Below are 24,487 nucleotides of genomic sequence, written 5' to 3'. Positions count from 1 at the left end.
ACCTCACTATGTGTGTGACAGTTTCTGCTGTAGACAGTTTACGTTACCGTCTAAGGCAAGTATCAACTTCTTCACTATATTTTCTGTTGATTTTAATGTTCAAAATAAATGAAAGGAGATTAATTACGAGTAATGAGATTCAATATGTTCTAATGTACTGCTGTTTGTTCAAGTATTAGCTTTACAACTGAAGGACATCGTGTATTTGATATGGGGATGGTTTAATGTGTTGTGTGAGTTAAGTTACTCCACCAGTAAGTGTATGTTTGTACTGTTTCAGGTGATCAGTGGTGTGTGAGTTCTCACATGGCTTGTCCTGAGAACATGTTTTTTCTCATTGGTCTCTTTATGTCAGGTGAGTCTTCCACACAACAACAACTAGTTATGAATCAGACATAAAGGAATAACCACAAGACATTATATTTTATGGGATGCGCTATATTCCAGCTTTTTAATTGTGTAGAAAAGTGTAAAGTTAATTCCTGATTAGTATATTTTAATAGTCTGGATTTAAACTGCTGTGTATCTCATGTATACTTGATTGTGTGTTTTGAAATGGTGGCACAACCAGTCATTGAGAGTAAGGGAGAAATTACTTTTTCACACAGAGGAATTGGGTGATGCATAATTTTTTTAATGAAATACATTAATAACTATAACAAAATGTGTTATTTGGTAACTCAAGTTCCCTTTATCTAATATTAGGTTTTTGGTTGAAGATCTGATAACATTCAGTGTTAAAAAAAGAGCAAAAATAGAGAACCAGAAAGGGGGTAAATTCTGTTTAGTTTCACTGTATGTACATGTGAAACCGAGGTCAGTATGCGGCTAACAGAATAGCTTCCATCACTGTCCCTGTCACCATACCGGGCTAAAACCAGATTAGCATCAACATACATTATTCTTTCATTTAATTTCACATATATTTCATTGTTTCCAATTTCATTACATGTTATAAAATTGTAATCTTTTGGTTCATCCATAATGCATAATAAGCATCATCAACAGGGGGAACATATTGGTTGTACCATGAGAAACTGTAGAAAGAATATAATCATTTATAAGACTTCTTAATAAAAATAATTGTTCATAAGAAGGGCCTGAGATCAAAGTCAATATTCTGACCACTAGAGATCAATGTTTTAAATAGGAAATCCAGTAGGCCTCCCTCTGCAGCAGTAGGATCTCCATGTTACCTCCTCTCCTTGGTAGAGCAACATGCTCAATACCTGTGTATTTGAGGGAGGAGATGGGATGGTTAGCTTCAACAAAGTGAGCTGCTACTAGATAATCAGTGTTCTTCATTGTTTTAAATGTTTTTTTGTTTGTAATGAGTTGGCTTCCCCTCATGAACATGTGATGAGATAGATTTCTAAATTTGTCTTGCAAGAGATGATACCCCTAACAGGGATGTTTCCACCTGTATGTGTGTGTCTGAAGAAGGATGTTTTTGTAGTGCTATTGCACTGTGAGCATGAGCCACATTTGTAGATCCCATTTGGAATGTGTGTCAAGAGTGTCTGAGTGGGCTCAGGGGGCAGGTCAGATCTCACTAAGCTATCCACAATATTGCGACCACGCTTATAGACCACCAGTGAGGGTTCCTTGACGAGGTTTGCCATTCTATAGTCTGACTGCAGAATATACCAGTGCTTCTTCAGGATTGCTTGCGTTTTCTCGCAACAGACGTTGTTTTTATTCTTTGGTTTAGTTTTTAGCAATTCTTCTCGTGGTTTTTGAGATATTTTCATCGTTGCAGCATCAATAGTTTTTTCCATGTAGCCTCTGGTTTTAAATGTATTTGTCATTTTCTTAGCATTGCTGTCAAAATCTGACTATTGGACACATTTGTTTAACCCTGCATAACTGGCTATATGGTAGATTCCTGAGGGGAAGGGGATGCATACTATCCCCACGTAGCAGAGTATTGAGGTCTGTTGTGCTTTGTGTACAAGTCTGTATGTAATGCATCATTCTCTTTGATGATCCATAAGTCCAGGTAGTTAATTTTTCTCTCAACAGTGAACAGTGAATTTGAGATATTCAGAGCTCTCGTTTAGCAGAGTTTGGAATTAATTTAGTTCCTGTTGACTTCCTTCCCAGAGCACAAAGACATCATCCATGTATCTCTTCCATAGGAGGATTTTAGAAAGTAGGGGGTGTCTCTATGTTTTATAAATGAGTGCTAACTCAAATTGTACCACATACAGGTTCACATAGTTCGGGGAAAACGGGGAGCCCATGGCTACACCCCGAATTTAAATGATAAAGTCTGACTCAAAGATGAATTAGTTATTGGATAATACCAGTTCAGTGAGATACAAGATGCAATCATTAGCTGGAACAAGGGTAGGGTCTCTCTGCTGAAGGAAGTGTTGCAGGTAACAAAATATAATTTAAAAGTCTGCATTAAGGTGTCTGTAATAGAATATACTTGTCAAAAACGAATATAGACATTAATACATGCGTTTCTATATCTTCCAACATCTGTTTTACACTGGAGGGTGAGTAACAAGATGGCTGTGCATTTGCCTCCAAACAGAGGCCCCTGTCAGTCATCTAGGGTTAATACATATCATTGGACTGAACTGATAATACATCAGAACCTCCCTGATGTTGTACTTTATGTTGCAGGTGTTTTGACCTGTTTTGGTCGACGAGATTTGATCACCACAATGCCAGATAGACTGGATGGACTGACTGGCTCCTGTGTGCAAATCCCATGTTCATTTGATGTTCCTGAACAACATAAGAATACATTTAAAGCCACAATACCAACCTTTGGAGTGTGGATAAAAACACATCCAGATGTTCATCAGTATCCTGGAAACGTGATTTTTCACAGTAATGGGAAAGTCAACAGATATCAAGGGAAGATAACTGGAAACATGTCCCAGAAGAACTGCACCACAGTCTTCTTCAATGTAACAACCAGTTACTCTGATAAATACTACTTCAGGATTGACGGTCAACCATTCCGTGGAACAGATCCTGATAAGTCTGTTAATATAGTTGTCAGGGGTAAGAGACAATTTAACTGTTTACCAACTATTTTTCCCAGTTTAGATTCCTTGCATCAAAGATAAGAGTAGAACACGTGGACAGTTTAACTATTAGAGTAAAATATATTTATCCACAATGTATTACAGATTTTCCTTCCAGTCCCATCATTACGGTCTCAGGTGAGGTGAAGGAAGGGACCCCTGTCAGCTTGAACTGCTCTGCTGTCGCTCCCTGTCCCGAACACCCCCCTGAGCTGACATGGACTCTACCAACACAGTTCACAACTGAGAACCAACTGCAGGAGAATCCAGACCAAACCATATCAGTTCTCTCCACGGTGACCTTCACTCCATCATATCTTCATCATGAGAAGAACATCACTTGTACTGCAGTCTACCCAGTAGGGACAAGCAACAAGACAGCTGAACATAACATGATGCTTAACGTTTCATGTAAGATTTTGTCACCGGTTCCTGTAGAATAGATCATTCTATCATGTTTCACTGATGATTGTAATAGAGTGGTTTTGATGAGACTATTCAATATACCATATCCAGATACATTCTAAATGAACCCCTCTCCCTCAGTCTCTCCTAAGGACACCTCAGCCTCCATCAGTCCATATGATCCAGTATTAGTGGGCAGCTGTGTTAATCTGACCTGCAGCAGTACAGCCAACCCTCCTGTGACAAACTTCACCTGGTTCCAGATCAGTGAGGGTAAAACAACTCAGGTTGCATCTGGACAGAGTTACACCCTCAATGTGACTGGTGATGGAGGACTGTACTACTGTGAAGCAAGAAATAGTCACGGCTGTGGGAAGTCGAATGAAGTGCAGCTGGCTATAAAAGGTAAAATGGGCACGTAGGGCACAATCGTAGGTTAGATATACAATATATATTCAAAAGTATGTGGACACCCCTTCAAATGCGTGGATGTAGAAGAGGTACTTCTACACACCTGCTGTAACGTCTTTCTTCCTGGAAAGGAGAGGACCAAAGTGCAGTGTGATTAGTGTCCATGGTTATTTAATGACAGAAACTCAACATGAACGCACTACAAAACAATAAGCATGGCACAACCTGAAAACAGTCCTATTTTTTTTTAAATAAAAAATAATTGATTACCTTCAATACCATTAATTCTTTACAACTCATAATTTTCATACATACTCCAACAATGGTATTTTAATTTAACTAAACAAAAACCCCAAACAAAACCTCAGGGGAGCATCTTCCCTCCCCGTCACCCTACAAACTACCTTTCCCTATCTCCCCGTCCCTAATTACAAATCTAAATGACACCCAGCCCCAAACCCCCCTTCCACCTCTCCCGAGCAGCATGCTGCCCCCACTTCCTCTCCTCCCTCTTCATCCTCCCCCTCAAATCTCCTTCCACACTCCTCACTATCCCTTCCACCCCCCAATCTCTCCCTGTCTTCACCATGTTCTGCCTGGCTTCCCACAGCCCCCGTTTAAAGAGACTCATGAGAAGCCAGAGCAGAAACCTGTCCCTATCCGTCCCTCTCGCTCTCCCCACACCTCTCTCTAACCTGGCCCACGTCAATACAAAATCCCCCCTTACCAAACCTAACAACACCCGTGCCCTAGCCCATACTACTCCGGCAAAGGCACAGTCCCAAAAGACATGGTGCACAGTCTCCTCCCTGCCACAAGAGGATCTTGGACAGGTGGGGGATTGCACCAAACTATACCGGTACATGATGGAACGTACCGGCAATCACTTATGGAGGCTCAACCAATTCAGGTCCTTGAGCCTGTTGTCCAGACCCCGCGCCTGCACTCCCTCCCAGACCACTTCCGAGATGCCCACTACAGGCGCCGGACTCCCTGCCTTTCTGACCTCCTCGTACAGGTGCCTGTGATCTAAACCTACGCAGCCACTTGGCCGCATGACCAAAGTGCCACGGCAGCTGTTCCGCCCGAGGACTCGTGTTAGACCACACCATTACGCTTCTCGCCTGATACGAGAAGAACACCCGCAGGAGGTAACCGGACGGGTGTATCACTGGATGAGCAAGCTCCGTTAACAAGAAAGAAACAAAAATTGCATCCAGCTTGAGGGGGAAATGTGGTACCTCCCTCCCCGATGTGACAGAGCATGCGTGCCCTGGCGACCCACTCGCACCTGCCACTCCACATGAACTGAAACACAAGCCTCACTAGAGGCCTCCTCAGACAAGCCGGCAATGGGTAGATGTACGCCAAATACAAAAGAGACGGCAACACATCCACCTTTAGGACCAGGACTTTGCCCATAAAATACAAATACCTAGCCTTCCACATTGCTAGCTTCCTCTGTACCACTGCGATACGCATGTTCCAGTTTAGCGTCGCTGAGCCGGAGGTCTCAAAATGGACCCCGAGAATCCACAGGGCCCCCTCACAGAGAGATAACCCCCCGGGCACATCCGTTCTACCGCGCCATCTTCCGAAAAACTTGACGGAAGACTTTGCATGGTTCAGAACCGCTCCCGACGCTCGGGTGAAATCCCCAAAAATGGCAAGGGACCTTGTCAGGCACGAGTCCTTGCACAGCAGCAAGGAAGTGTCGTCGGCATACTGCGTCATCTTAACACGCAGCCCACCACTTCCAGGGATCAACAAGCCTTCCACCCCTGTGTCTGCCCTAATGGCATCCCCCAGAGGCTCCATGTACAGAACGAAGAGGAGAGCCGAGAGTGGGCACCCCTGCCTGACCCCAGACGAGAGGTCAAAAACGTCACCCAAGTGACTATTTACACTAACTCGGCAAGTAGCTTGTAATCTACACACAGCATGGTCAATGGCCGCCAGTTGCCAAGGTCTGTTACTTCCCCCTTCTTATATAAAAGTGACAGCACACTAACAGCCATTGATCCCCCGGGACCCCCGTCTCAAGGATGGCCTTCGAGGACCACTGGTCCAAGTATACCCCAAAACTTGAGATAAAACTCAGCCGGCAGCCCATCCATCCCAGGCACCTTCACTTTTCCCATCCTCCTAAGAGCGCTCTCAACCTCTTCTAGTGAGATCTAGGCCTCCATCACTTCTCTAATGTCCTCCGGCAACCGCCTGGACAAGTGTTCTAAATTTCCCTGCTCTACATCTATTTCCCTTTCCTTAAATAAACCTTGGAAATGATCAGTTGTCACCCTGACCATATCCTCTGGTTCTCTAACTATACTACCATTTTCTTCCCTAACACCATGCATTACCTTCCTACTCTGTCTGGCCCTAACCGACTTAAAGAACATAGCAGAACAAGTCTCATTGTGTTCTATAAAGCCACTATGCGCACGCTCCAGGAAAGCTCGAGCCTTCCGCTCCTGCAACTCCCTGAGCTGCGCCTTTAGGGTTGCGGATCTCTCCCAGTCAAACGACCCGCCGAGGTTGCCTGCCTCGTACTCGAGTTCAATTAACCTTTGGATACGATCCACCTCCCTCCTCTTCTCCCTTTTTTTCCTCTTGCAATACCCTATTATAAAAGCCCTAATCTTCACCTTAACTAATTCCCACCACTCTAACACCCCCTCGCACATGGACCGGAGGCCTTCAAGCCTCCAAAAGAAACCAAAAAACCTGTCAACAAAAGCCTGCTCCTCCAGCACATCCCAATCTAACTTCCAGTACCCCCTACCAAAGAGGCAGACTGGCGACCCCACCTGCAGGAGCACCCCGTCGTGATCCGAAAAGAAAACAGGCAACAGCCGCCCAGACAACTTACCCAAAGACCTGGGTACAAAAATATAGTCGAGCCTCCGCGCAACCCCCATGGAGTTGCGCCATGTAGGACCGGCCATTTTCGGAGTAGTGTGCAGGCCACCATCAACCAGACCATGGCAAGCCATTAGCCCGGTGATGGCGCCTGCACTGCTATCCCCCCCTATTCCTAAATCTGTATTAAAATCCCCCCCTATCACTAATTTCCTATTTGTGACACACAGGGGCGCCAGACAGTCCACCATCTCCCTCCTGTCTGCCACCACCTGTGGCCCATACACCACCACTAATCTAAATGTACAATCCCTTATCATGACATCCACCCCTATAACCCTCCCCTGCATCACCACAAAAGAACCCTCCACTTTTACCTCCCTGTGCCCACACAAAATCTCTACCCCCGATGAGTTTACCCCCCCAATACCCCAAACCGACTCCCCCTTGTCCCACTCCCTCTTAAACCTACTAACATCCCCTCCATCCCTCAGGTGAACCTCCTGTAAAAAACAAAAATCAAACCCCACACCCTCCAAATAACTAAAAACCGCCCTCCTCTTAACAAAATCCCTTAAACCCCTTACATTTAAACTAACAAAAGTAAAATTAGACCCCATGAAAGAATAAAATAAAAACATGTAATACACTCAAATACTAAACCCAGACAGAAAAAAACAAAAACAGGAGACTCACCCGATGCTCCCTTGCTCCATATCTACCTGTGAAAACACCATCCGTACTCCCGACATCCCCCCCTCTTCCTCCATCTCACCAACCCAGGATGCAGGAATAGTGTTTGGCTCCGGGGTGCCCTGCACCCTGGGTCTACCCCCACACTCCTCCCCCTCCCCAGTGCGGCAGCTGGTTTGGAAAAAAATAGGGGAGTCTGAGTCCCCAAACAAAAAACTCCCCACCTCATCCTGTACCCAGTCCTGAGACTTGTTAGGTGTGACCCCACCCAACAGAAGTTGAGGGCCTGGGGAAACCAGCAGCAACCCAGAGGTGTCTCCCACCCCCATCACTCTCTTGACCATCCCCTCCCTCTCACTGTCGGCCAATCGCACCCTCCTCTTCATTCTCTTCTTTGGTAATGGCGGCAGTGGAGAGATACCACCCCCCCGCCCGCCAGCTCCTCCACCATACCCCTCATCTCTTCCACCAGGGCACTTTCCCCCCACTCCACTTGCTCTTCCACCGTCTCCTTCTCCACCACCCCTCCCTCGCTTTCTTCTCTCTCATGCTCCTCCACTCGCTTGCCTTCTTCCGCCGCTTTTCCTGGTTCTCCTACTCCCGTGCCTTCCGTTTCCTTCTCTCTTCCATCCACCGCTTCTTGCTCCTCCTCCTTCCTTGCGACCCTCCCCTCTGGACCTGTACTCTGGTCATGAGGCATTCTTCCTTCCCCTCCTCTTCTTCCCCCATCCCCCGCTCCTGCTACCCCCCAGCCACAGACGCGTATGACCTCTGACGAGCCGGCCACCCCCGGCACAGGTGTGCTAACGAGCCACACCCATGGCACGCCTTAGGCTCGTCACAATCCTTCGCCTCGTGCTCCCCAGATCCACAAAATCTGCATTTTCTTGCGCTGCACGAGGCGAAGATGTGGCCATAGGCCATCCAGCGCCTGCAAAAGGGAGGCTGACGTGCATAAAACAACGTCCCCCTGTCAGCCCCCAGGGAGAACATAGCAGGAGGATGGAGGTAGCCACCATGTCCCTTTGGGTCCTCCCTGAGGAGGGCCTGGAAGCCTCTCCCCCCATTCCAAAACCCAAGGGAGTCTTTGAGGTGCCTTGCTGAGGAGACGTTATCCATGTATCTCCCCAGAAAGGCCCTCACCTCTTCGTCCTTAACGTATGGGTTGTAAATGTTGACAGTTACAACCCTAAAGTTGTTCCTCGCCAGGCTTGTTATTTCATAGTGGCTCATCGGCCTCTCACCTCCCACTGCTCTTGCCCTTCTCAGGATATCATCGTGTTTCTCCTCTGTATGTAGTGCCACGTCGTATGCTCCCTCCAACGAGTTGCCTTGGAAACAAAACACGTCCTTCACCGTCAGCTTTAGAATCCCCATCAATATAGTCCTTCCAAAAGTTTCCCGTCCTAAAGGCTCCAACTCCTTTTCCTTCCAAGCAAACCGAATCGTGTTGGCCAGCCCAATCCCAGGGACCGACCGTGTTGATGGATTTAGCACCATCTCCGCAAGGAGAATGACGCACACGGCTCACGTTCTCTTCTCTTCCAAAACAAGGAAAAAAAGAAAAACCAAAGTGACTGAGAATATCTTGTGACAACAAACACAGAGACAGGAAACAATCATCCACAAATCCCTACACAAAACAGGCTACCTACATATGGTTCCCAATCAGAGACAATGACTAACACCTGCCTCTGATTGAGAACCATATCAGGCCAAACATAGAAATAGACAAACTAGACACACAACATAGAATGCCCACCCAGCTCATGTCCTCACCAACACTAAAACAAGGAAAACACATAAGAACTATGGTCAGAACGTGACACCTGCTGTATGATACGGTTTTAGGATCTGAATTTGATCACTATATTGTTGCTTAGAAGTTTATTGCATTGTGGGAAACACAGATAAGCTTTGTGATTTGCATATATTCACCAAAATCCTGTACTAAAACATGGTTATATTAATAGTATTGCACTTATCATGCAGCCTTATTTTGTCCAGCTAATAGACTCACCACCAATGGAACAACATTACGGAGGAAACGTTCAGATCCTTTTGCTGCAGGATTATTTCACTGCAACAATACTGGCTAAATTAAGATCTTACATCTGTACATCTACAGTATGTGTATAATTTGTAATATTAGACAATGTGCAAAATGTTTCCTCTTTTTGGAACAGATGGCTATAATGTGTGTTTAATTTACAGGGCATGAAGAGCCTGTTAACCCAAAGGTTTTTGAGATTGTAGGAAAAACCTTGGGGTTGATTTTCCTTTTCAGCCTGATCGTATTCTCTGCATGGTAAAAAGATATTCCCAGCCTCAATTTTTACATATTTATCATGCTGATTGTGCTTTTGTATATGAAAAACTAAATTATGTCAATATACCTTTATTCTTGTCTTCCAGGAGGAGGAGAACATCTAGACTCCCCAGTGGGTTTGACATGACAGACCGTTCACAGGGACTGGTGGGAATGGTAGAATAAACCTTTAAAACCCATCTAGAATGTGTGTTTCAGGAAGAATTGAATGAATACTGTGTTGTGTAACCAACTGTAACTATGAAGTCATTATTCTTCTGAAGTGTCGGTCCTGACAACTGATCCTTTCTCTGTGTTCTCTCCACAGAACTCCCCGGTTGGAACAGTGTGCTCTAACCAGGCCACGGTCGGTAGAGGGAACCAGTAACCACCACTTAACAACCTCGATGGTCTTTAAGCACAAGTTAATCAGAGGTGCATTTTATGTATTTTTCCAATGGGTATTAAGTCTTATTATGAACAGTATTGTCATTGTGTATTAGTTTTCTGTGGATATTTTTGTTACATTTATAATTTTGTGCTCTTTGATTATCTGTATATGTGTGCAATTTGCTGGGATGAAAAGTGTTTAACTGTTACTATAGTGTTGATATGATGATGTAGGCTACTCTTTATTTTAGACCATTTATTTTGAGTGTTGAGTTCACAGAGCATCTGTTTAATGGGTTCCAGTATAGAGGAACTGCTGAGTTCAACTAGCTCACTGAAGGCTGTTTAAGACCATATAAAGTCAATGATGACTGAGGAGAGAAGACACAGTTAGTTGGAGAGACAGTGGTCTGATACAAGACAGGAAGTTGGTGCAGTAAGTCTACATGATGGCACAATGGTGTTAACGTTTACAAGTCACTGTTTATCTTCATCTTTTGTGCAGTTCCCAGAAAAACAATGTTATCTACTTTCATCTATTTAGAAGTTATTGCGTCAGCTTTTATGTTGAGTGTTACATTGAATAAATAATTGAGACTGAATTTATTAAGGTTGTTTATTAATTGCCCTGTCATTAAAACCTTTACATTCAATTCCCATGAAATATTTGTCTTATTGGTCCAACATTTAACATCTCATTAAAATGGATTCTATTGAGATTTTGTGTCACTGTTCTACACACAATGTGGAATTATGTTTTTAGACATAAAAATGAAAAGCTGAAAGTCAATATGTGTTCAACACCTTTTCTATGGCAAGCCTAAATAAGTTCAGGAGTAAAGATTTCCTTAACTTGTCACATGAGTTGCATGTATTCACTTTGTGTGCAATACTAGTGTTTAACATGATTTTTAAATGACTACCTTGTCTCTGTACCCCACACATACAATTATCTGTAAGGTCCCTCAGTCAAGCAGCAACTTTCAAACCAGCTTTTCCATTGCCTCACAAAGAAAGGCACCTGTTTCTAGAAGGTTAAAAAGAAAATAAATCTGACATTGAAAACCCCTTTGAGCGTAGTGAGTTAATTAATTACACTTTGGATGGTTTATCAATACACCCAATCACTACAAAGATACAGGCGTCCTTCATAACTCAGTCGCCGGAGAGGAAAAACACTGCACAGGGATTTCACCCACAGGAGGTTGGTGGCACATTAATTGGGGAGAACGTACTCGTGGTAATGACTGGAGCAGAACAGGAGGAATGGTACCAAATACATCCAACAAGTTTTCCATGTGTTTGATTCCATTCCATTTGCTCCGTTCCAGACATTATTATGAGTTGTCTTCCCCTCAGCAGCCTCCACTGGTTTCACCATAAGGTCAGTGGTGACTTTAAAACAGTTACATAGTTTAACGGCTGTGATTGGAGAAAACTGAGGATGGATCAACAACGTGTTACTTACTCCATAATACTAACCTAAATGACAGACTGAAAAGAAGGAAACATGTACAGAAAAAAATATTCTAAAACATGCATTCTGTTTGCAATAAGGCACTAAAGTAAAACGGCAAAACATTTGGCAAAGAAATTCACTCTATGTCCAACACAACATATCACTGAGTACACTCTTCATATTTTCAAGCATGGTGATGGCTGCAATGTGTTACGGGTATACTTGTCATCAAGTGTTATAGGATGAAAATAAATGGAATAGAGATAAGCACAGACAAAACTCTAGAGAAAAACTTGGTTCAGTCTGACTTTCAAAAGACACTGGGACGCAAATTCACTTTTCAGCAGGTCAACAACCTAAAACAAAAAGCCAAATATACACCAGAGTTGCTTACTATGACAATATTGAATGTTCCTAATTGTCCAAGTTACAGTTTTGATGGGCTTGAAAATGTGCAAATATTGTAGATTCCAGGTGTGCAAAGCACTTATAGACTTACCCAGAAAGACTCACAGCTGTAATCACTGCCAGAGGTGATTCTAATGTAACAGTTTCACTTCCGTCCCTCTCCTCGCCTCTATTTGGGCTTGAATGAAGGACCCTCTTTCAACAACTGCTTCCCAAGAAGCATCGTTAGCCATCGCTCCACAAAAGCCATGTTCCCTGCAGAGCAAGGGGAACAACTACTTCAAGGTCTCAGATTGAAATGCTGTTAGCACACACCACGCTAACTAGCTAGCCATGTCACATCGGTTACACTCACCCCCCTTTTGACCTCCTCCTTTTCCGCAGCAACCAGTGATCCGGGTCAACAGCATCAATGTAACAGTATAACCAGCCATCAAGGACATCACGTGGTGTCAGAGGAAGGCCCTAAAATGTGTATATGATTTATTTTTAATGACAGATACTTTGTTTAATTCTATTTAATTTTGTACCAATTTTTCCCCCCAATTTTGTGGTATCCAATTGGTAGTAACAGTCTTGTCTCATCGCTGCAACTCCCTTACGGACACAGGGGATGCAAAGGTTGTGTGTCCTTCGAAACACAACCCAACCAAGCTGCACTGCTTCTTGACACAATGCCTGCTTAACCTGGAAGCCATCCACAACAATGTGTCAGAGGAAACAACATACACCTGGCGACGTGTCAGCGTGCACCTGGCCCGCCCCATGAGTCGTTAGAGCGCGATGGGACAAGGACATCCCTGTGGGTCAAACCCTCCCCTAACCCAGACGACGCTGGGCCATTTGACCCCCCCCCCCCCTTTTATGCTGTTGTTTATTATCTATGCCTAGTCACTTTACCCCTACCTCCTTGTACATATTACCTCAATTACCTGGACTACCCTGTAACCTGTACCATATTCTCCCCCCTGAAATCATGTTACAGGAAGGGCAAATAGATAAATATGCTGAACATTATATGAATCACTCTAAACTGAATCTGAACTTTATTCTTCTTAAATATCCCCATTACATGTCTATTTTCATGTGTGTATAGTTGGGAGTTATTATGTCATTTTGTTTTGAGTGTTGTTCAAGAGACACAAATGAGGCTGCATTTGAGGTTGTTCATTAATTGCACTGTAATAAAAACCCACCTGCTGGGTAAAGTACGTCCTCAGCTCCTGGGTCTCCTTCTCCCAGAAGACCTTGGGCAGGTCCAAGAGGGTTTTGAATAGAAGGGATCCATCCTTCTGTCAAAATGGACTTTTCCTCGCAAATGTAGGAGAACTTGTGCAGCAGGTTGGGAGAATTAACGTAGCAGGTTAGGATAATTAGATTATGGTATGAAAAAGGATTAGGGTTAGCTAAAATAATACATAAAATCAACTTAAGAACCTCAATTTGACAAAAGCTGTATCCCATCTAGACATGACCGTCGGGGAGGTACACCTTGCCCTGAAGGTTGATGGCTCCCTCCTGTGGCTCCCAGCCCACCATGCTCTTCCTGGCAGATAGAAGTGATGTAATGAAAGAGGAAGTGGGTGCAGGAGAAATGTAGAAGTGTGTGATAATCCATCAGCTACAATTACAGTTACTCTGTTTCAGACAAACGTCTGTTTTTCATTCGGAAAGATAATGTGAGAACCGGGTATCTTTTACTGAACTCAAATTTAACTTATCAAGTTTGATGGATTTTGGTTTATGATTTAGCTACATAAAAAAAATTATCTCACACAAATTCCCATTCAAGCCTGTGAGATAGAGGAGAGGGAGAAGGTTATATTGCAGCACGTTTCCATTGTTGTATCAAGGGCGAACTTGACTACTTGGGGGCCTGTAACAAAATGCTGTAAAGGGGTCCCCTTCCCCTAAAAGGGTTATTTACCCACCACACATACATTAACTGCAATGAATATTATTATCCCACAATGAAAAATATATTGTATATAAGTGCTTCATTTCTGGCAGTAATGAAATGTATAGGCCATATAATGCTGTTGAGTCAGTGGCTGACACACACTTTGTGTGTAGAATCAGTCAGTGGGCAGCTGGGGTCCATTTCATTTGAAACTGGTGAAACATGGATCAGGCCAACTCTGCAATGTTTCAAGTAACTGAGACTTATTGTTCTGGAGTAGAAGGTTCAATAGAAAATTACAATGTTCTAAATGCTTAAAATAGCATACCATGTTTTCACAACTGATGTTGACACCCATCACATAGACTATTCAACATCCTGTCATATAAATGCACTTATTAGGAAGTACGTCACTGATGAGATGTGAGATGTGCCACATGAATTTCAGCACTTTAGTTAGTCAGAACACACTATGTGTGTGTGACAGTCTCTCCTGTGGACTGTTTACATCAGTGTAAGGCAAGTGTCAACTACTACTATCTTATCTTTATATTTTAATGTTCAAACTAAATTAAGGAAATTAATTACAAGTAATGACATTCAAAATGTTCAATATGCGGCTGTTAGTTCATGAAGAACTGAAGAACCTATGTGACTATGGACTAAAGCTTCAATGTGATACCATATGTGTCATGTGACCTACTTTACCAGGAAGTGTATGTTTGTACTGTTTCAGGTGATCAGTAGTGTGTGAGTTCTCACATGGCTTGTCCTGAGAACATGTTTTTTCTCATTGGTCTCTTTATATCAGGTGAGTCTTCCACACAACAACAACTAGTTATGAATCAGACATAAAGGATTAACCAGAAATCATGATATGTGATGGGATGCGCTATATTCCAGCTTTTTAATTCTGTAGTAAAGTGTAAAGTTAATTCCTGATTAGTGCAGTTTAATAGTCTGGATTTAAACTGTGCCGTGAAAAGGTTTTTCCCCCTTTCAAATGTTTCTACTTTTGCTTGTTTTTGAAAGTAAATGTTTGATATTATATCAGATATTCAATCTAAAGTTAATATTAGATAAATGGAACCTGAATGAACAAATAACACAACAATTACAAACTCATTTCATTTATTTCATTAACAAAGTTATGCAACACCCAATGCCCCTGTGTGAAAAAGTGATTGTCCCCTAACACTCAATTACTTGTTGTGCCTCCTTTAGCTACAATGACTCCATACACTTCCCATACACTTCCCATACACTTCCCATACACTTCCCATACACTTCCCATACACAACCATTCACAACAATACACAACCATACACTTCCCATACACTTCCCATACACAAACATACACTTCTCATACACTTCCCATACACAACCATACACTTCCCATACACTTCCCATACACAACCATACACTTCTCATACACTTCCCATACACAACCATACACTTCCCATACACTTCCCATACACAACCATACACTTCCCATACACAACCATAAACTTCCTGTAGTTGTTGATCAGTCTTTCACATCGCTGTGTAGGAATTTCGGACCACTCTCCCATATAGAACTGCTTTTTAACTCAGCGACATTTGTGGGTTTTCAAGCATGAACTGTCACAATGTCTCACTCAAATTGTTCCTCATAGTTTCTCATAGTTGGGGGCAAAGGAAAATAGGAAAAAGGAAAAACTCTGACTCAAAGATGAAGCAGCTATTGGATAATACCAATTTAGTGAGTTTCAAGATGCAATCATTGGCTGGAAAAACGCTAGGGTCACTCTACTGAAGGAAGTGTTGCAGGTCACAAAATATAATTTAAAAGTCTGCATTAAGGTGTCTGTAATATAATATACTTGTCAAAAATGAATATAGACATTAATACATGCGTTTCTATATCTTCCAACATCTGTTTTACACTGAAGGAGGAGTAACAAGATGGCTGTGCAGTTGCCTCCAAACAGAGGCCCCTGTCAGTCATCTAGGGTTAATACATATCATTGGACTGAACTGATAAAACATCAGAACATCCCTGATGTTGTACTTTATATTACAGGTGTTTTGGCCTGTTTTGGTCAACGAGATTTGATCGTCACAATGCCAGATAGACTGGATGTACTGACTGGCTCCTGTGTGCAAATCCAATGTTCATTTGATGTTCCTGACCCAAAGAATACATTTAACAGCACAATACTACCCTCTGGAGTGTGGATTAAAGAAAACTCAAACTTTGGTAATCATCCGGACAGAGTGATATTTAACAGTAGTAAGACAGTCAACAGATATCAAGGGAAGATAACTGGAAACATGTCCCAGAAGAACTGCACCACAGTCTTCTTCAATGCAACCACCAGTTACTCTGATAAATACTACTTCAGGATTGAGAGTCGACCATTCCGTGCAACAGATCCTGATAAGTCTGTTAAAATAGTTGTCAGTGGTAAGAGACAATTTATCTTTAAAACCATTTTTTTCCCAGTTTAGATTCCTTGCATCAAAGATAAGAGTAGAACAAGTGGACAGTTTAACTGTTAGTGTGAAATAGATTTATCTACAATGTATTACAGATTTGCCTTCCAGTCCCATCATTACTGTCTCAGGTGAGGTGAAGGAAGGGACCCCTGTCATTTTGAACTGCTCTGCTGTCGCTCCCTGTCCCGAACACCCCCCTGAGCTGACATGGACTCTCCCAACACAGTTCACAACTGAGAACCAACTGCATAAGAATCCAGACCATACCAAATCAGTTCTCTCCACGGTGACCTTCACTCCGTCATATCTTCATCATGAGAAGAACATCACTTGTACTGCAGTCTACCCAGTAGGGACAAGCAACAAGACAGCTGAACATACCAAGATGCTTAACGTTTCATGTAAGATTTAGTCACAGGTTCCTGTAGAATAGATCATTCTATCATGTTTCACTGATGATTGTAATATAGTGGTTTTAAAGAGACTATTCAATATACCATATCCAGATACATTCTAAATGAACCCCTCTCCCTCAGTCTCTCCTAAGGACACCTCGGCCTTCATCAGTCCAGCTGATCCAGTATTAGTGGGCAGCTGTGTTAATCTGACCTGCAGCAGTACAGCCAACCCTCCTGTGACAAACTTCACCTGGTTCCAGATCAGTGGGGGTGAAACAACACAGGTAGCATCTGGACAGAGTTACTTCCTCAATGTGACTGTAGATGGAGGACTGTACTTCTGTGAAGGAAGAAATAGTCACGGCTGTGGGAAGTCGAATGAAGTGCAGCTGGCTATAAAAGGTAAAATGGGCACGTAGGGCACAATCGTAGGTTAGATATACAATATATATTCAAAAGTATGTGGACACCCCTTCAAATGCGTGGATTCAGTTATTAAAGCCTCACATGTTGCTGACAGGTGTTTAAAATCGAGCACACAGCTATGCAATATCCGTAGACAAACATCGGCAGTAGGATGGCAAATTCACTACCGAGTTCCAAACTGCCTTTGGAAGCAATGGCAGCACCAGAACTGTTTGATGAGGGCTTCATGAAATGGGTTTCCATGGCAGAACAGCCACACACAAGCCAAAGATCACTATGTGCAGTGCCAAGAATCAGCTGCAGTGGTGTAAAGCTCACTGCCATTGGACTCTGGAGAAGTGGAAATCCGTTCTCTGGCGTGTTGAATATACGATTCACCATCTGGCAGTCCGGCGGATGAATCTGGGTTTTGATGGATTCCAGGTGAACACTACCTGCACCAAAGCATAGTGCCAACTGTAAAGTTTGGTGGATGAGGAATAATGGTCTGGGGCTGTTTTTCATGGTTTGGGCTGGGCCCCTTAGTTCCAGTGAAGGGAATTATTGACGCTACAGCATACAATGACATTCTATATTCCATATTAATGCCCATGATTTTGGAATGAGATGTTTGACGAGCAGGTGTCCACATACTTTTGGTCAGGTAGTGTACTTGAGAGATCTTTTTGTGAGAATTGACCATAATATGTGTTGTATTTTCAGGGCAAGAAGAGTCAAAAACCTCAGGGGTTGGTTTCTGGTTTCTGGTTTCTGGGGTTGCAGCAGGAACTCTGGGGGCCATTTTGCTTATCAGCCTGATCAGCCTTTTTGTATGGTAAGAACTATTCCTGGCATCAACGCAAAACAACTTTATTTCTGCTGTGTTTGTGCTTTAGCAAATGAAATCCCTCTCAGTGCATCCAGAATACCTTTCTAAATGTCTTCCAGGAGGAGAAACTCGAGGCTCCACGATGGACTTGAAAGGACAGACAGTCCACAGGGACAGGTGGGAATAAGGCTCAACTTACAAAACCATCAACAAAGTGTATCTAAGGAAGTACTGAATTAATGCTGAAACTATTTAAAGCCATGAGGTTAACATAGTTTCAGAGCAAGTTTAGGGGGAGATGACCATATCGAAAGCAATGCCACGTCCTGTAATGACATGGAATGATAACAGAATGGCTGTTGGACTTTGACAGTGTTCACTGTCTTTACACCTGTCAGTTGAATTGACATTTTCATTGACATCCCCTCAGTGTGTGTTGTGTAACCTGCTGACCTTAGAGTTTTACACATTACTGAGCTTAGAGCTTTACACATGTTCCTCTCTCTGTGTTCTCTCCACAGAACTCCCCGGTTGGGACAGTGTGTACTAACCAGGCCACAGCCGGAGAGGAACCAGAGGAACCTGCAGAAGACCAGCCTGAAGAGATCCAATACGGTGACATAGACTTCTCCAAACTACAGACCAAAGAGACCCCAGCTGCAGCCCAGGACAGGGTCCAGGGACAGGAGAGTGAGTACGCTGAAGTCAATGTGACTGGGAGAGGGGCTCAGGAACCACCTCTTAACAACCTAGATGGGCTTTATGCACAAGTGAATAAAATAAGTGCTTGTTAATTATTTTTCCAATGGGTAGTAAGTGTTTTTATGTACAGTATTATCATTGTGTATCTGTTTTCTATTGGCACTTGTGTTACATTCATAATTGTGTGCTCTTTGATTATCTGCATATTTGTAGAATTTGCTGGGATGAAAAGTGTTTAACTGTTACTATAGTGTTGATATGATGATGTAGGCTACTCTTTATTTTGGACCATTTATTTTGAGTGTTGAGTTCACAGAGCATCTGTTTAATGGGTTCCAGTATAGAGGAACTGCTGAGTTCAACTAGCTCACTGAAGGCAGTTTAAGACCATATAAAGTCAATGATGACTGAGGAGAGAAGACACAGTTAGTTGGAGAGACAGTGGTCTGATACAAGACAGGAAGTTGGGTGCAGTAAGTCGACATGATGGCAGAATGGTATTAACATCTACTAGTCACTGTTTATCTTCATATTTTGTGCAGTTGCCAGAATAACAATTTTATCTATTTTCAGTTTATATCTATTTAGAATTTATAGTTTCAGTTTTTATGTTGAGTGTTAAACAACATAATTAATTGAGGCTGAATTTAAGGTTGTTGATTAATTGCACTGCAATAAAAACCTTTACATTTAATTTCCATGAAATCTTTTGGTGTTATTGGTTCCTTTGCAACTGGATCCTGGACTTCTTGATGGGCCGCTCCCCAGGTGGTAAGGGTAGGAAACAACACATCTGCCTCTCTGATACTCAACAGGGGGTCCTTCAAGGGTGTGTGCTTAGTCCGCTCCTGTACTCCCTGTTCACCCATAACCGTGTGGCCAAGCACGACTCCTACACCATCATTAGCTTTGCAGACGAGACAACAGTGGTAGGCCTGATCACCAACAAAAATGAGACAGCCTATAGGGAGGAGGTCAGAGACCTGGCAGGGTGGTGCCAGTATAACAACCTTTCACTCAAAGTGATCAAGACAAAGGAAGAGATGATCGTGGACTACAGGAAATGGAGGGCTGAGCACGCCCCCATTCTCATTGATGAGGCTGTAGTGGAGCAGGTTGAGAGCTTCAAGCTCCTTGGTGTCCACATCACCAGCAAACTATCATTGTCCAAACACACCAAGACAGTCGTGAAGAGGGCACAACAACACCTATACCCCCTCAGGAGACTGAAAAGATTTGGACTGGGTCCTCAGATCCTCAAAAGGTTATACAGATGTATTGTGTCATTTTGCAGTCACTTTTATTGTAATTAAGAATATAATATGTTTCTAAACACATTCATTTGGATTCTACCATGATTACGTATAGTCCTGGATGAATAGTGAATAATTATGAGTGAGAAACATCATACCCCCCCACCCCCCCAAATTGCTAACCTCCCTGTCATTGCAGAGGTGAGAGGTTAGCATGTCTTGGGGGTATGATATTTGTGCGTCTGTGAACAAAAGAGAAGAGATATCATTGATAAAGTCAATCATGAATCAATCAGGTTTAATACAAATTGCAACAGGTAGTCAACATCCATCATAGAAGCAGAGACAATGTCTTACTGGCCTCTTGGAGACAGTCCCTTTATATCCTAATCAGACCAACAAATGTTCTGTAAACACCAGCCTCTTGGAGACAGTCCCTTTATTTCCTAACCAGACCAGCACATGTTCTGTAAACACCAGCCTTGGAGACAGTCCCTTTATTTCCTAATCAGACTAACATGTTTTCTGTAAATACCATCCTCTTGGAGACAGTCCCTTTATTTCCTAACCAGACCAACACATGTTCTGTAAACACCATCCTCTTGGAGACAGTCCCTTTATTTCCTAATCAGACCAACACATGTTCTGTAAACACCAGCCTCTTGGAGACAGTCCCTTTATTTCCTAATCAGACCAACACATGTTCTGTAAACACCAGCCTCTTGGAGACAGTCCCTTTATTTCCTAATCAGACCAACACATGTTCTGTAAACACCAGCCTCTTGGAGACAGTCCCTTTATTTCCTAATCAGACCAACACATGTTCTGTAGACAGTCAAAACAAAAGGCAGTGGCTTTTTTAAAGTCAAAACAAAAGGCAGTGGCTTTTTTAACTACTACAGAATCAGTGTTTAACAGAATACAACAATAATCAGTATATCCTTCCTCCAGTCTGGCATCAATCACTAGAATCAGTTATGAGTTTAATCCACAACATACAGCATTGAGTCTAGTGACCATCAACCCAAGTGTTACAAGCAGCACACTGGAAATCATGTAACAGAAAGGTCAAATATATGAATATGTTGAACATGATATGAATCACTCTAAACTGAATCTGAACTTTATTCATCTTAAATATCCCCAGTACATGTCTATGTTCATGTGTGTATAGTTGGGAGTTATTATGTTGTTTTTATTTTGAGTGTTGATCAAGAGACACAAATGAGGCTGCATTTGAGGTTGTTCATTAATTGCACTGTAATAAAAACCCACCTGCTGGGTAAAGTACGTCCTCAGCTCCTGGGTCTCCTTCTCCCAGAAGGCCTTGGGCAGGTCCAAGAGGGTTTTGTGTAGAAGGGATGTAGATGTAAATGTAGGAGAACTTGTGCAGCAGGTTGGGAGAATTAACGTAGCAGGTTAGGATAATTAGATTAAGGTAAGAAAAAGGGTTAGGGTTAGCTAAACTAAAACATAAAATCAACTTAAGAACCTCAATTTGACAAAAGCTGTATCCCATCTAGACATGACATGACCGTCGGGGAGGTACACCTTGCCCTGAAGGTTGATGGCTCCCTCCTGTGGCTCCCAGCCCACCATGCTCTTCCTGGCAGATAGAAGTGATGTAATGAAAGAGGAAGTGGGTGCAGGAGAATTGTGGAAGGGTGTGATAATCCATCAGCTACAATTACAGTTACTCTGTTTCTGGCAAAGTCTGTTTTTCATGCTGAAAGATAATGTGAGATCCGGGTATCTTTTACTGAACTCAAATTTAACTAATCAAGTTGGATGGATTTTGGTTTATGATTTACCTATATTTAAAAAAAATCAAGCCTGTGAGATAGAGGAGAGGGAGATGGTTATATTGCAGCACGTTTCCATTGTTGTATCAAGGGCGAACTTGACTACTTGGGGGCCTGTAACAAAATGCTGTAAAGGGGTCCCCTTCCCCTAAAAGGGTTATTTACCCACCACACATACATTAACTGCAATGAATATTATTATCCCACAATGAAAAATATATTGTATATAAGTGTTTCATTTTGGCCAGTAATGAAATGTATATAGGCCATATCAAGCTGTTGAGTCAGTGGCTGACACACACTTTGTGTGTAGAATCAGTCAGTGGGCAGCTGGGGCCCATTTCATTTGAAACTGGTGAAACATGGATCAGGCCAACTCTGCAATGTTTCAAGTAACTGAGACTAATTGTTCTGGAGTAGAAGGTTCAATAGAAAATTACAATGTTCTAAATGCTTAAATTAGCATACCATGTTTTCACAACTGATGTTGACACCCATCACATATAGACTATTCAACATCCTGTCATATAAATGCACTTATTAGGAAGTATGTCACTGATGAGATGTGAGATGTGCCACATGAATTTCTTCTTACTGTTGTAAGGCAAGTGTCAACAACTTCACATCTTATCTTTATATTTTAGTAATGAGATTCAAAATGTTCAATGTACGGCTGTTAGTTCATGTATTAGCTTCACAACTGAAGAACCTATGTGATTATGGACTAAAGTTTCAATGTGATACAGTATGTGTCACGTGACCTACTCTACCAGGAAGTGAATGTTTGACCTGTTTCAGGTGATCAGTAGTGAATGCGTTCTCACATGGCTTGTCCTGAGAACATGTTTTTTTCTCATTGGCCTCTTTATGTCAGGTGAGTCTTCCACTCAACAACAATTAGTTATGAATCAGACATATAGGAAAAACCACAAGTCATGATATTTTATGGGATGTGTGATATACTGGCTTTTTAATTGTGTAGAAAAGTGTACAGTTCCTTCCTGATTAGTGCATTTTAATAGTCTGGATTCAAACTGTCCTGTGAAAATGTATTTAGCATATTTTTGATACTGAACATTATCAGATATTCAATCAAAAGCTGATATTAGATGAATGGAAACTGAGTGAACAAATAACACAACATTTACATACTTATTTCATTTATTTCTTAAACAACGTTATGCAACACCCAATGCCCCTGTTTAAAAAAAGTAATTGCCCCCTTACACTCAATAACTGGTTGTGCCTCCTTCAGCTGAAATGACTCCAACCAAATGCTTCCTGTAGTTGTTGATCAGTCTCTCACGTTGCTGTGGAGGAATTTTGGCCCACTTTCCCCTGCAGAACTGATTTAACTCAGTGAAATTTGTGGGTTTTCAAGCATGAACTGTCACAATGTTTCATTTGGGATTAGGTCTGGACTTTGACTAGGCCATTCCAAAACTTTAAATTTGGTACATTAAATACATTTTAATGTATTCCTGATTGTGTGTTTTGGAATGGTGACATAACCAGTTATTGAGTATAAGGTGGGAATTACTTTTCCACACAGGGGCGTGGGTGTTGCATAACTTTGTTAATGAAATCAATTAAATAACTATAACTGTTTTTTTTGTTATTTGTAAACTCAAGTTCCCTTTATCTAATATTAGGTTTTGGATGAAGATCTGATAACAGTAAAAAAGAAGCAAAATAGAGAACCAGAAAGGGGGAAAACCTTTTCATGTCATTGTATGTTCATGTGAAACCGACGTCAGTGTTTGGTTAACAGTATACCTTCCACCACTGTCCCTGTCCCCATACCGGGCTTAAACTAGTGGTCATCTGCTCACAAACACACGTCACCTCACTCCTTGACAACACACCAACCAATTGAAAAATCACCTGTACATAGAAATAAATTCATATTAATGTTATTGGGAGAAACTGTACCAATGATGTGTATAAACCCTGGATCTCTAATGCTATGTAACGGCCAACGAGAGACTTTAAATCCAACGGTCTCTATATATGGTACTCCCCAGAAGAAGCAGTCCTCCATAATAATTAATGGAATTATACAGTATTTAAATCAAATGTTTCAAGGACTATATTACATGTATTTCAGTATTTTGTTGTAGAAGGGACAGTAAAGTTAGTACTCTATAAATAAAACACTTTAATATCTGTACATGTTTATTTATTGTATTTGTTATGTTCAGGTGATATAAAAAGCATTATCTGGAGCACACCCAGAGAAAATGACTTAGTGTAGAGGTGCTGACTAACGGTGAATACACTGTAAGCTATAAAAACAAAGAGAGTTGAACACTCTATATATATATATATAAACTCCCAGTCATTTATTAAGGAAAACACCAACGTTTGGGCATCACTGTTCCTTCTTCAGGGTAAAGTCATGAATGCTTGAACCAGGTTATGTAGAAATACAGTGCAATTAGTGCAACAATGACAATCATGAGGGTTGTGTCACAATTATGAGGTTAATTAGAGTGAATTGAGTGAAACTGTTAAAAGACAATAGTTTACATCATATTGAATATAATAGCCTATTGTTATCATTAACATTAGCATGAGATAAACTGTAGAAAGAATACATTCATTTAAAATACTTCTTCATAAAACTAATTGTTCATAAGAAGGGCCTGAGATCAAAGTCAATATTAAGACAGTAGGGGTCAATGTTTTAAATACCTCCTCTCCTTGGTAGGCCAACATTGGTGTACTTAGTGCAAAAGATTTG

General features: G+C 42.0%; 2 protein-coding genes and 1 long non-coding RNA gene across 3 annotated transcripts; all 3 read left to right on the top strand.

Moving 5' to 3' along the window:
* The first annotated feature begins 360 nt into the window (after positions 1-360).
* LOC110536546 (myelin-associated glycoprotein-like) lies at positions 361-9,985 on the top strand. The gene is made up of 5 exons (XM_090189190.1): positions 361-3,014; positions 3,062-3,455; positions 3,573-3,854; positions 9,627-9,720; positions 9,828-9,985. The coding sequence occupies exons 1-5, from the start codon at positions 2,517-2,519 to the stop codon at positions 9,904-9,906; spliced, it is 1,347 nt and encodes a 448-aa protein (XP_090045316.1). The 5' UTR covers positions 361-2,516; the 3' UTR covers positions 9,907-9,985.
* A 5,836-nt stretch (positions 9,986-15,821) lies between these two features.
* On the top strand, positions 15,822-17,172 carry LOC149979483 (B-cell receptor CD22-like). Its single transcript, XM_090189189.1, has 2 exons — positions 15,822-16,323; positions 16,892-17,172. The coding sequence occupies exons 1-2, from the start codon at positions 15,822-15,824 to the stop codon at positions 17,170-17,172; spliced, it is 783 nt and encodes a 260-aa protein (XP_090045315.1).
* A 933-nt stretch (positions 17,173-18,105) lies between these two features.
* LOC149979482 (uncharacterized) lies at positions 18,106-19,383 on the top strand. The gene is made up of 2 exons (XR_016484345.1): positions 18,106-18,164; positions 18,509-19,383. It is a non-coding gene; the product is annotated as an uncharacterized LOC149979482 (long non-coding RNA).
* Positions 19,384-24,487: the final 5,104 nt, after the last annotated feature.

This window comes from Oncorhynchus mykiss, chromosome 11, assembly GCF_057628025.1.
Source record: "Oncorhynchus mykiss isolate SJ-2025 chromosome 11, ASM5762802v1, whole genome shotgun sequence".
Lineage (NCBI taxonomy): Eukaryota > Metazoa > Chordata > Actinopteri > Salmoniformes > Salmonidae > Oncorhynchus > Oncorhynchus mykiss.
Note: the sequence above shows the minus strand (reverse complement) of the source record. Positions and strands in the feature narration are given on the sequence as shown.